At 43.6% G+C, this 13,234-nt stretch overlaps 3 protein-coding genes across 5 annotated transcripts in view; 1 reads left to right on the forward strand and 2 right to left on the reverse strand.

Moving 5' to 3' along the window:
* The window catches only part of LOC126556377 (uncharacterized), a 306,838-nt gene extending 303,158 nt beyond the window's left edge, over positions 1–3,680 (reverse strand). For all 3 annotated transcript variants that reach the window (XM_050211643.1, XM_050211642.1, XM_050211641.1), the window contains exons 1-4: positions 3,542–3,680; positions 3,317–3,451; positions 3,102–3,234; positions 2,944–3,017 (exon numbers count right to left, since the gene is read on the reverse strand). In XM_050211643.1, coding sequence (XP_050067600.1) covers positions 2,951–3,017; positions 3,102–3,234; positions 3,317–3,451; positions 3,542–3,638 — 432 coding nt within the window. In that variant the 5' untranslated portion in view covers positions 3,639–3,680 and the 3' untranslated portion in view covers positions 2,944–2,950. The remainder of the gene's footprint in view (positions 1–2,943; positions 3,018–3,101; positions 3,235–3,316; positions 3,452–3,541) is intronic.
* Positions 1–13,234, reverse strand: part of LOC126556033 (fatty-acid amide hydrolase 2) — a 526,247-nt gene that overhangs the window by 290,107 nt on the left and 222,906 nt on the right. The window contains exons 2-6 of the mRNA XM_050211197.1: positions 11,822–12,159; positions 11,516–11,735; positions 11,292–11,424; positions 10,768–11,027; positions 9,706–10,504 (exon numbers count right to left, since the gene is read on the reverse strand). Coding sequence (XP_050067154.1) covers positions 9,717–10,504; positions 10,768–11,027; positions 11,292–11,424; positions 11,516–11,735; positions 11,822–12,136 — 1,716 coding nt within the window. The 5' untranslated portion in view covers positions 12,137–12,159 and the 3' untranslated portion in view covers positions 9,706–9,716. The remainder of the gene's footprint in view (positions 1–9,705; positions 10,505–10,767; positions 11,028–11,291; positions 11,425–11,515; positions 11,736–11,821; positions 12,160–13,234) is intronic.
* Positions 7,135–7,786, forward strand: LOC126556311 (sentrin-specific protease 8). The gene has a single exon (XM_050211556.1). It carries the CDS (start codon positions 7,136–7,138, stop codon positions 7,784–7,786), a length of 651 nt encoding a protein of 216 aa, XP_050067513.1. The 5' UTR covers position 7,135.

Below are 13,234 nucleotides of genomic sequence, written 5' to 3' on the forward strand. Positions count from 1 at the left end.
CACACCAACTCGCAAAACAATAGCTACCACTCGCACCGCTATTACGCTGGTGTTGTTCATTCACCTACAAGCAAATCGAAACTGGCAAATCCACCCCCTACAATCGGCCAGGAGTGAAAAACTACAAACCTTGCTTGCTCAGAATTTTCTACCATCTCTCTGGCGATGCCCTTTCGGCACGAGAGCATTCGTTCTCACTGTGTGTGCCACCGACGGTCTGTTCTCACCAGCGTTGGCGTGTGTTGTTGGTGTTTTATTTTCACCCCTATTTTGCAACGTCTCTTTCTATTACCGCCCGCTCTTTTTTGGTACTTACAAACGTATACGCACACACTTACTCATGTGCACCCTTTCTATGCTCTGTGTCTCTCCTGGGTGTTCGTATATTTGTGTGTGTGTGTGTGTGTGTGTGTGTGTGTGTGTGTGTGTTGTGTTGTGGGTTATGATAATTTTCCACCCTCACCCTTAATGATTATTCGCTCCGAGTGAGATCACTGACGCTGCTTTTACTCATTCTCATTACTCACTTTGTTGTAATACTCACCTAAGTAAAGAATTGTTATTCACTATTTATTTGTGTTGGAAATTTTTGAACAATTATGAATCTTTAATAAGGTTTAATCTTTTTATATAGTCAGTGGTAATACATACGGCACATTGTGCTGAGTAAATACACTTACATGCTTTTAAATCTAGCCTACTTCCTTACCCGTTGGGTGGACTGACTATCCAACTACGTATCATCAAGTTTCGTAAGTCATTTGATGGCCGGCGTGACTTAGTGGGTCGTTAAGCCGAGAAGAAGAAACTCACTATTTAGCAACAGATGGCGCCACCTAGCTTTTAAAGTATTAAGGCCGGGCTACATTGATCGTACTCCTGAGTGTAATTTTTGTGAACGCATACGCCATCTAGCGGCGGCGGGTCGAAGCTAGAGGCTGGTATAATTTATCTGTCAAAAAGCGTTTTGGGTCGAGGAGCCTATAATTTTGATCACAAACCAGTAAACAAACAGCTCGGTGAGTATGTTCGATATTTTGTCGTGTATGTTTTTTTGAAAATATGTGGTAATTTAACATACATATTGTATTTCTAGCCATGGAACAAGCAGGAAGCAGTGGACGCAATGAAAAAATAGTAAGTACAACTGTTTTTAACGAAAATTGTGTGTGTGTGTGTGTGAACTGTTGTCTGTGAATCGCCGGCTCGGCTCGGGGCCGCAATTGAGCTGAACATTTTATTGAAAAATGTAGTGTTTGTAGGTTTCACAAGTGCTTAAATAATTTGTTGTAGGGTTTGTCCATCTATTTCATCATTTAAACTACATTGCAGAGTGTGTGAAACTGGTTGTTCGTTTTGGTATTGTAGCGGTTTTTAGTATAGAGCGAGTTTTTTTATTCATGAGGAACGGCTTTGTCATATTGCTTGGTAGAACTTTTTTTTTTATAAAATTGTAAGCAAAATTTACCGGCCTATTTGTATACATTTAATATAAAAATAGCACGTGTTACGGCATACAGACAGCCTGGTCGAAAATTGATGAGACACCAAGCATGAATAATTTTGGCACTTAAATTATACCCACATCTAGCTTGCGCTGGTCGCCGCCAGATGCGCTAGTGAATATAAAAATTACGCTTGCGAGTACGATCAATGTAGCCCGGCCTTTAGCGTATTTATTTGATTATTACCATTTTTTTATTAATTTGTATGACCTTGTCTGTTTTTAGGGAAGGAAAAAATATCATTCTTTACAAAAAAGTTATGTTTTAAAGGCTTAACATTGTATCTTAAAACTATAAAAAAATAATAAAAAAAGGACAAGGAAGAGGATGAACAACGTGACTACAGGACATGATAATCAAATAGCTGCTTTTTGTATGCTACTTGCGCACTGATAAGAGTGTCTGTTTTACCATAACGAGTAAGCCTAGTAAGGATGGGATGTCCCTTCACTTATTTTGAAACTCGTCTATGTTTCCGTCCTTTGTCAAAACGGAACAGAGGTGCCAAGTCGAGTACGGCGATGCTCTACGGCGGGCATTGATCTTGCTCGGAGCTATCTCGTGGCTTAGTAGCGCACACCTTCGAGCGTAGTCCTTTTCCACCCTCCAGAAGCGCAGGGTGAACTGGATCAGTTTATGCTAAATAGATGCCAGTCGGGCTAGACACTAAAGGGCATCGCTTTCTTACAAACGTAACGACGATCAAATCAACAAATCCAAAAATTCATTTTACATATTGCATAACTTTAGGCGTGCTCACTAAATACACAAACCAGCAAACCACTTTGAACGAAAGTATTATTTTAAAAAATGCATCTTTTAATGACTTTCTTTACTTGTGAATAATATTAATAACATATTGTGTATGCTCTCGAAATTTCCTTAACCTTCAAAAGATCTCTTTCTCCCATCAGCAAACAAAATTTTTGTGCACACAATTCGCCACATGTTATCAGCTAAATTGGCTTGCCAAATATAAGTCCTTGAACGTTCGTAGGTCGTAAGTTCAAATATTTGCTCTTTTGCCAACCGAAGACAAGTAGCAGTTCCTTCAACATTTTGCAATCTACAGCTTTTAAATTTTGCGTCACAATCATGAGTAAGTAGCAAAGTTATTAGAACAAAATGCTGAGAAAAGTTTCTCAATATTGGCAGTGGCGGATTTAGCCCCTCAGAAGCCCTAAGCGGAATGGAAGTAGAAGGCCCTAATCAAATTGAATTTTCTGAGGTGGAGGGAAGTTTTTTGTGGAATCGAGGCACGTTACCATCCCGGGATATTGCTGTTGCCAGTTGCTAGATTATCACCACACCAAATACAACACAAACTAAAGTGATGTAAATTATAGAATAAACCATTTATTATTCCAATAAATCACAATCATGATTCTACAAACTATTGATCTAGAAATGTAACAAAACAAATCCTCTAGACATGATATGCCAATCTAATTCTGGTCGGCTGGATTGGTTACCGGTTGTTCTTTCTCCATCGGAGAGCATGCAACAGCAAATCTAACGCGAAAGAAACGAATCCAAAAGAGGTACAATCATCGATTAGAGTACAGTCAATAGCCAGCCGTGTTCTAGCATACTTACGGCTGTTGCATGCCAAAGAAACCCCCGTAGGATCCATTGTTTTTCTTGAAGTTGTGCGGCGAGTAGCGATTGTACAGTCCCCAGATGCTGTTCATCAGCTTCCCATTGTACTTGACCGGTGTCAGGTCGAGAGCTTTGTAAAAGAAACAACCGTATGCGTTATAGTAACCGTACAAGGACAAAGGAATGACTCATTCGGGGGAAGGAACACTTACTATTCTTGTTCAAATATCTCGGACCTTGCTTGTCTCCCGTCATACGAGCAACGGTGAGATCCTTGTCGTTCTGTGCCTGCCGGATCTTGTGCACGGCGAAAGCGGACTGTGGCAGACAGGCCATTTTGGAGCAATCTAAAAATAGCACGTGCATACACAAAAATGGCCGTTTTAGTGAGGTTTCCGCGATAGCACAATCGAATACGAGCTGAGGTGATATCGTACCTTCGCAAAGGTCAAACAATGTGGTTGCCAAACAGAACGAGCTAAAGATGTGGAAATAATTCACACTGCTACTACCGCTCTCAGGCTCTTTCACCATTCAGTTCTTGATCACACAGGTACAATTGATGGGTGGATGAAGATGGGACGTATCAGCTAGTAACACTCTATATCACTGTAGAGTAAGAATCACAAAACAGCAGTTGCTTAGGGGAAGGGTTTCCGGCGGAATGCGGAAACTACTACCAAACCACCACGTGGTTCCTGGATGGGACTTATTTGTTCGTATCGTATCACAGATGATGTGAGCAGTCCTGTGATGGAGGTCTTTCGGGTCAAAAGGGAAGTCACTTGAAATCTACAATTGTTCACAACACATCGGTATCAATGTCTTTGCGCACTATTACATAGGACTTCTTTCCACACACACACAAACACATGCACTAGCACATACACACGCAGACAACTGGCGTTGCGTATGAGCAGGCCCTGTAGGAAATGTGGCTTCGGTTGTAGCGATCGATGAACAAACAACGACTGGAAAGTTTCACTTGGTCCGGGTCAGCTTTTATGATCGAGACACGGTTTTGGACCGGGTCGATCCTTCACACCAACACGAGCAATCCCACATCCACCTTATCGCTGCGATGGTCCCGAGTTCCGTAGTCTGGCGGGAGGTTATCACCGTAGAAGCCTTCCAATGCTGTTTGGGTCGGTGGAAGGTTTGCATCGATCGCTTGCTCAGCCGCCCATCACAGTACACCACGATCCGCGCTTATCAACTGCGGCGCAGTGTGTATTTGTGAGATGATGGGTCATCCCTGCGTCTGAAGCTATTAGACGTAACAGCTTCGAGAACACGCCGAAAAGAAGAAACTCGTATTGTTGAAGCCATAGTACAATGCAACCAGAGCCAAAGGGTCGTACTGAATGTGATTGTTCGCACGTCCGCTGTTTTTCTGATGTGTGGTTCGAGGCATGCGTATGAATCCCCAACGAATCTCCAAGTACGAAGATTATGTTGACGAAATTACTGTAGAGTTAAACTATTTTATAGTTCCGTTATGAGTTGAAGACCAATCTAGCGTCGAGGATCACCCCTAGAAGCGAAACTATAATCAATTACTCGTCACCAACCGTCGCGAGCATTACTCAAGGCCCAACAAATAGCTCAAAACAGTATGATTTGTTTACGATAGAACTCTCCCCTCTTATCATTGAATGCACCAATGTAACGTTACAGTTTAAAGCATAAAACTCTACACAACATTAATCGTACAGGCCATAGTTTGTCTCCTTCCTTGGGCCTATGTGCTCATCGCGTAATTCACGACTCGCTGCGCCCTTTCAGAGTAGCGGCGATAACCTCGTCTAGGATTTTTTGCAAACAAGAAGCAAAAACTGCCTTACCAGCTTGATTCTTCGATTTACCACTGGTTTTACCAGTTACAACTGGATCATTTTCGACTTTAAAAACAAGCCACTTGCCAAAGAGCAAAAATCAAAACAAGGAACAAACATTTTATATTCACAAAAAATCAAAAGATTACCATCGTGCGGGAAAAAGATTGGCATCATGCGTGTAGAAATGAATGCTGATAGTAGGTTTTGATATGTCCTGCTGATTTGATTTATGCATGGAATCATACCCTTTGCATTCGTCTGCCATCTGGACTACCTATGGTAATGGGTTTACTGATGATATTGGTGACCTCTTTCGCTGGCATTGATAAACGCGTTGAGAAGGAATTCTAGTGGCATTACGCAATTAAGAATTAACAGAAGAAAAACATTGTTCGATGTGCAAAATTAAGTAACGCAAAATATAGGTTGGTTTCAAGGGTCTCAAGCAAGGGTATTGCCAATCATGTTCATTGTTTTCTCAGAAAACAATTAAAGATAGCAATGTTTTTTTCACGCGCTGTTATATATTTTATGTTACTAATCCGAAGTAAAGGCCTCCAGAGGCCAAGGGCGACTAATCCGTAGTAAAGTCATAGGGCGAGGCATCATATTACTACCTAGAATATGTATTAAAAGAAGTCAACGGATCAGACTTTGCTGAGGGAAAAAATGTTGTTTGCTAGTGCTTTACAGATGGCGCTGTGCAATTATGCCGAGTAGTAGTATAAAAACAGGAAAAGGTTTGGGATGGTTTTTAAAGGAGTTTATAAAAAAGTAGGCGTGTCGTTAAGATCTAGTATACTGTTTCTAAGCATGAGTATGAAAAAAGATCACGTCAAGTAGAAGTAAATTAGTTATGTTCAGTCTTGTTAGGGCATAACTAAAAACGACACCCTGTACGAACAAACGAACTTTACCGCGAGATTACAAGCGTTTTTAATCACGCTTGTTACAACCTCGATAAGTCTCGTGAGGCATTAAATGGGCTGTCTTAAGACTCTTACATCCATCTCCTTGACGCTACGTATTCTACGACAATCTTTTTCAGTTGAATTCCGGGTCATTCTGGAATTTGCAGACCCATATTACCTTTTCCCGCCGCAATGCTAACCGCTACATTACATAGTTCATAGCCCAACATTGGAACACTACCAGGAACAACCTTGATCCCTCCTACAACCTCCGTTCCATAAAGCATACTTCCACTCCATTGGACGATATTTATTCCAGCCGGTTCCAGCAAACCTAATCTCGCCTTTGTATAGGACACAATTCCGGCCATCCGGTTGGGATTTGATACCGGTCCCTGTATGCTAGCAACTGGTGCAACTACCAGCTATAACACTTCTACTTCTTGGCCTAATGACCATCTAGGTCCATCGAATGGCTTAGTTGACTTGCTAATATCACGTAGTTGGATAGTCTGTCCTCACTACGCAGGAATGGTCAGCATGGGTTTTGAACCCCGGTTCTGCCGATTGAAGACCAGCGTCGTTGTCCCCTCACACGTTATGTCTAGTTGTCTAATTTATCGTTTTGCTATACATTTCTTTAATGTCATAAATAATAAACTAAAGTTATACTTACAACGGCAATAACCACCAAAGAAATCAAAACGGTTCAGTTGAGTTCTTCGTTGAAAAATATAATTATTCAAATCTTCGTTAAATATATTTCAACGAAGCTGTCACGACGCCGGTTCCACAGCTGTACTCACTGTGCAAAACATCAGCTGCATTGATTTGAAGACAAATTCGCGCATCTTTCCCCGTGTGCCGCGGACTTTTTTGTACTAATGTGGTGCAATAGCGTGTGAATTGGTTCGAACGTGTCTCGTGTGAAACTATTTGTGTGTTAAAGTGCTGTTTGCAATTACGATTGATTTAATTTCCCCTCCCAAAGGTAAGGGTTTTTGGATTTTTTTATGTAAAGATTTTTTTTTGCGCATTCTCCACCGCAACTGTCAAATGCTTTGCCGATTGTTATGACATCGTCGCTGTGGCGTTGTTTATTTTGAACCCATCTCTGGAACACCGCCAAGTGTCAGTGGGAGTGAAGAAAATTTCCGGACCAATTTCGCCGATTCTATTTTAACCCATAAAAAGCCTTCGTTTGGGACCTGCTGCTTTGGAAGCTGTAGCTAGATAGGTTTAGAACACAGAAGAACCTTGTACCTGCCACCCCGATACAACGATGTCTTCGTACCGGAACGATGAAGTGGCGCTCAGCTATCACGAATCGTGTCTCCGCCTGTCGGACGTGGATCTGCTCAAGGGTCCGTACTGGCTGAACGATCAAATCATCTCGTTCTACTTCGAGTACCTCGAGAAGCACATATTTGAAAACGAGCACGACCTGCTGTTCGTCAGCCCGGAAGTGACCCAGTGCATACGGATGGTAGCGCAGGACGAGGTCGGCATCTTTCTGGAACCGTTGCGCGCCCAAGAGCGAGCGTTTGTGTTTTTTGCACTGAACGACAACCAGGCCGCGGATCGGGCCGGTGGTTCACACTGGAGTCTGTTGGTGTTTTCCCGTCCCGAGAAAGCCTTCTACCATTTCGATTCGTCTCGCAATGCCAACTCGGAATACGCTCGCCATCTGGTGACGGTGCTGAAGCGGGCCCTTTACTGCCCGGATGCACAGCTACGCACCGGGGACTGTTTGCAACAGAGCAACGGGTACGATTGTGGTGTCCATGTGCTGTGTACGGTGGACGTGGTGGCACAGCAGATTCGCAAAAGTGGCAAAATCGAGGGTGTCCGTAGTGCCCGGTACGATGTGATACGCTCCAAGCGGGAGGAACTGCTGGGAATTATTGTCAACTTGGGTGGGCGGATTAAGTAGCAAAGTGGGAGGTATGCCATAACCGCGGGGACATGACTCTCAGGCAAATATGTGTGGCAAACGGTTGCATCAAACAATTAAGAGTATCTTCCAAGCGAGATTTCGAGTCGGGGCTTAAACCATTTATAATCTCAGCCAGGATTGAAAAGAATAAGGAAAAAGTTATTTTACAAGCACGTTTGTTTGAGTTTTCTGTGTACGATTGTTTTTTGCACCTCCCGATATGAACTTCATAACAAGTTGCGAATTATTTCATAGAATGACTCAAAATGGCGTTAACGACGAGCACGGCTAAATTATAATTTTGTTCTTTAAAATGGTGTATAGCACTATAAAAAATATTTATTTTTACCATTCGTTTTTAACCAGAGCACAAATAGGATTCTAATATGAATAAAATTGCAAAATACTAGTTCATTGTGGTATTGTATTTTTAAAATTATCAGTTCTAATCAGTTGATTCAGTCCAAATCAGCATGATTTCTTGCTATAGCGAGCGACTGTTACCAACCTAATGCAAATTGTTTCGTCAACCATGGGCTACAAGTCGATGTAATCTCTACACTGATTTTCTGGTGACTTTTGACAAAGTTCACCACTATTAACTATTAACAACTTGAAAGGACTCGGGTTCCAAATTTTTATTCTATAACCCTCCAGAACTGCCGAGAGGACCAGATCCCTACTCACCACCTGTTCAGTGACTTCTAGGCGGCCTACGATACCACAGATTGGACCGAACCATGGAACATCATGCAGCAGTTTGAATTCCTTGTACGAAGGATCAAAGTGGCGATGACAAAATGCCTGCTTGCCGGAGGCTCTGACCGTGATGGAGCCCGACTCGTAAGCAGATTATCAGTTGGCGGCGACGATCTTGAGGTTGTAGAGAAGTTCTGTTACCTGGGTACGATCGTAACTTGGGACAAAAACGTAAAAATATAAATTCAACAACACATGAAATGCACGATATACGACACTGCTCTATGGGTACGAGTTCTGGACTATGCTGACGGAGGACGTCAATGCACTCTTTACTTTCAAACCGTGTCACCTGCGACTAGGGTGTGTTCCTCGACGTCAAACTATCATGCAGTGCTCACTTCGAAGTCATTGTCTCCAGAACATGCAAAGCCTGATCCGTAGACGTACATCTGATACCCATGATCAATTATGCTTTAAAGCACTAGAATTTGTTTCTTATGTTTGGAATCCTGCAGCTATGGTCGCGGCTGCAAAATTTGAAATGCTTCACGAAGATTGTATTCCGGTGCTGCCTAGGTTTCAAAAGTGCTTCATTGCCACCTTAGCATGTCCGGTGCCATAGGATTGGCCTATATTTGATGTTGTCGAACTGCTTCTGGTTGTCACTGAAGTGCTCTCTTCGTTTTCGTGCTTTCCTGGCAGATAATGATCCGTTTCTTATCTGTCTTTGTCGTTTCAATAGCATAGTATCATCTCTTCCACATCCATTTCTCAATGGCATCTTTCCGGTACCTATCACTCAACGATACTCAAGCTCCTTCTTTTTCCCGTTTCGGGCTATTCGAGTTAAATTAAGAATGCTTTGATTAACCCTATCGGCGGACAATAAGAATATGAAATAACAACAAACTTCTTCCGTATGCTTTTGTTTCTACACAACAACTAGAGTATTTTGTTTTCATCTGTAGAATTTATTTTCATCCCATACATAAAACATCTTTCAGTATATAGTTCAATCGAAAAACGTTAACACACGACCAAAATACACCCTATATTTCTTCTTGTTCGTTTTAATTGGAACAACCAACGTGTTTGTTCGCGCCCCGTTTTTCCCCAAAAATTCTTCTCGGCATTCTCGTGCGCCGTTCTCCCTCCCGTCCTCCATACTTCTTTTGATATTGCAATTAAAAAAAACAGTCTGCTGCTTCCCCCACAGTCAAGGTTTCTAGGCTTTCACCTCCGGTGCAACCCATCCACCAAAGGCACGTTCTAGTTCACAGGCGACGGCTAAACAGAGCCGGTCCTGATTGACTCCCGCCACTACCTGCAACCCGATCGGTAGACCTTCGCGTCCCAATCCCAGCGGTACGGCCGTTGCCGGCAGTCCCAGCACATTAATAATGGCGGTGTAGCTAAAGTTAAGCGCCCGGATCAAGGGCTCATTGTGGTACGGTGCCACCGTCGGATGGGTCGGGTAGATAAATACCCCGGTTTCACCCAGCATATCACGGAACTCGTTCACAAGTTCCTGCTTCTGCTGCACATAGTAATGGTACTCTTCCGAGCCATACTTTACACCGCCCCGTTCAGTAAGCGCCGTCAGTATACCGATCAGCGTGTGGTTCGACATACGCAACGGCCACTTGACTAGCTCGAGCCAGGGATTGATTGCCCCTTCCAGATTCGTTAGCTGCGAATCGAACCCAACCTTGGACGGAGTTTTCATGTTTGCCAACCACATCGGGGCCGATTTGCGCATCTTGTCCAGATACACCTTCTTCACTTCCGCCTTTACGGTGGTACGGAAGTGTGCCATCACCTTCTCCATCGCATCGCGGATGTCCAGATCGACGGGCGAAACCAGATGTGCTCCGCCATCGTTAATTTGGTAGAAGAATTTCACCTGCTTCAGATCGACGGGCTCATCCAGTCGTAGTTTGGTCGCATTCTCGTCGGCAATGATTCGCAGCATCGGCTTTAGATCGGTGGCATAGCGACACATGGGTCCGATACCTGGCAAGTAAAAAAGCGAGAACGTGTTGTAAATATTGCATCGTCATTGCGCGCGCTATTTAGACTTTACAAAGCAGTATCGTTTTGCTTATCTTTTTAAGCATGCATCGTAAGTCGCTTACTTCGTTAGGTGTCGAAATCAGACACAAACAAAGGGAGTGAGAAACAAAGCTTTAAGAAGGTTGTAAACGACCTTTGGGCTTTGCCAATTAGCAGACACGGTCCACAGACGCCCCACCAGCAGGCTTGTAATCTTATCGTACCTAGGAATGAATTTTGTTCCTCCGACAGCGCCACCGGGTATTGGCCTTCGTTTGAGACGACAAACTTGGTCGGTTTGTGGCCGAAGATACCGTTGAAGAAGGCGGGCATACGGATCGATCCACCGATGTCCGAACCCAAGCCAAACGCAGAAGCGGCCGCCGCCTGGATGCATCCTTCACCACCACTGGAGCCTCCGACGATACGATTCGCGTCGTAAGGGTTTCTCGAGCGACCGTGAATAGTATTAACACTTTCCCACCTGTGAAAACGTGAATGCGTGTTAATCAAAGTCGAACGTACAGGGCATCCCAGGTAATTTTTTAACACATTCCTATGGGTTTTTAACGCTTTTTTCTTGTCCCAATATTTTTTTTGGTTTCCACTACTGGCTTTTGATTTCGCTTTGGTTTGCTAGAAACCAAAAACTTGTGGCACAAGAATAAAAGTATCTAGGAATGCGTAAAAAAAACTCGGGTTACCCTGTAAAAGTTGGTGGCGCTCGCACACAGCCACACTAACTTACCACATGCAACACTCGGACACGTTCGTCAGGGCAAAGGGTATGGCACCTGCCCGTCGCATCAGTTCCATCGCGCGTGCATCCTTGTCGCCGCGTATGTTCCGTCGATTCCATATGCCGGACGTGTGCAGAAGACCTATTTGGAAACAAAACAAGAACCGATCCATTAGCTTAGTACCTCTGCTGGCCTTAAACAGGTGTGTGTGTGTGTGTCACACAATACTCACCCTGCACCCGTATGCAGTCCTTCGTGGATATCGGCACACCGAGGAATGGTTTTTCGCGCTCGAGCTGCTCGACGGTCAACGTACCGGAGGCGACCAGCTTGTCTGCCCGTTCCGCATCTTTGAGCGCTTCCTCGAACCGCTCGTCGACCACACAGTTTAGCAGTGGGTTCACCTCCCGGCATCGGTCAATGAAGGCTTGCGTTACCTCGACGCTCGTGAGCTGTGAAGGAAGCAGACAGACGCAAGTTGTAAAATTAAACGCTTTTTTCCCTTTCCTTTTCTTCCGATCAGTTGCCACACTACTACCTTGCGTGTACGAATTTTAGTCGCGAGCGAGGTGGCCGATTCCATCAGTATGAGGTTAGTGATCGGGGGCATCCGTTTGCCGTGTTCACCATAGATCGTACGCGAAAGCCACCGTACGAGCAGGATGAGAAACTTGTGCACAACATTGATGACGGTTTTGATGAGCGAGCGAGCTTTACGCCGTTCCTGTAGATTTAGTTTCGTCTGTGCGTCCATCCTTTTGGAGTGGCTTGGCGATGTGTCGGCTCCGCATGCGCCTAACGTGCGAAGGATAGTTTTTGCCTTGTGCTTTAGCCGTTCCGCTTCTACTCTCATATGTGCTTGGGCGGGGGAACGTTCTTTACCACAAGCGTACAATTGTTCTTCCGAAAAGGGGAAAAACAAGGAACGAAAGGAAGACAATTTTACTGCGAGGTACTTGCGAATGAATATTTTCTTTATGGTTGTTTTGTATGCTTTGTTTGTACAGCTGGTTTGCCGGCAAAGTTGTTCCATGAGTATGAGCAATCGATTGGTTTTACTGAGATGTTCGAGATTGTAACGAATGCATTGAAGTAAAGGATTATTTTTACGATTTTTCATGTTATGATACAATTCGTTTGGTGTTCATTAAGCGTCCATCTTCAATATTATTAACCCTTTAGTATACTGACCACATCAGTGGTCTAAAGAGGTAACACATAAAATGGCCTTACAAGTCGTTAAACCAAGCAAATAAGTATTGATCAATTGATTTGTACAGCGACGCGAATAACGCATAGAGGTCAAGTTCCAAGAGTCCAGATCAGTCATGCATATGACCATAAAGCAGACCAACACCAGGCAATAAAAAGCACCGTGGGAAAGAACGCCTCCAAAAGGTGAAGAATTAATTTAACAAGATGGATGCACTGCCCGCAACTGATCGGTCTGTTTCAGAAATTAGAGTACACTCAGAAACTCTCAAAAACAGCTGAAGAAGATCGTTTTTGAGTCGAAAAGCTTCGGTTTGATCATAGTAGATCAAGAGCCTTTATGCTGTACTGCGAATGAAAGACCAAGATAAGATTTTTATTTTAGAAATGAAATACCTATCGAATGGTCTCGGATTTATCAAGAAGAAATGCGCAGTAGGATGTGGTTTTTGGTGAAACCTGAGATCAACATATTATGCCAGAAGATCACTAGAGAAACCGGTTATACCTTGTGTTTGTGTCGAACCTGAAGCGAAGAATTTGTTCCAATGATTTGGAGCAACTTCTTGGAGCAACAACAGAGGCGAAACTGTCCACCAAGGCCACGAAAGGGTTGTTCTATGTCCTTCCCTTGGTGTCATCCGTGATAAAAAATACGGCTTTTTTCGCTAAGGCCACACAATCAAGATGAGGGAGGTATATTGGACTAGATTTTTGCAAGAATACGTAACCATTTTGA

The sequence above is a fragment of the Anopheles maculipalpis genome, chromosome 2RL (assembly GCF_943734695.1).
Source record: "Anopheles maculipalpis chromosome 2RL, idAnoMacuDA_375_x, whole genome shotgun sequence".
Taxonomy (NCBI): domain Eukaryota; kingdom Metazoa; phylum Arthropoda; class Insecta; order Diptera; family Culicidae; genus Anopheles; species Anopheles maculipalpis.

What these genes read in the sequence shown, in the direction of transcription:
- LOC126556311 (XM_050211556.1), top strand. Translation starts at nt 7,136, where the DNA reads ATGTCTTCGTACCGGAACGATGAAGTGGCGCTCAGCTATCACGAATCG.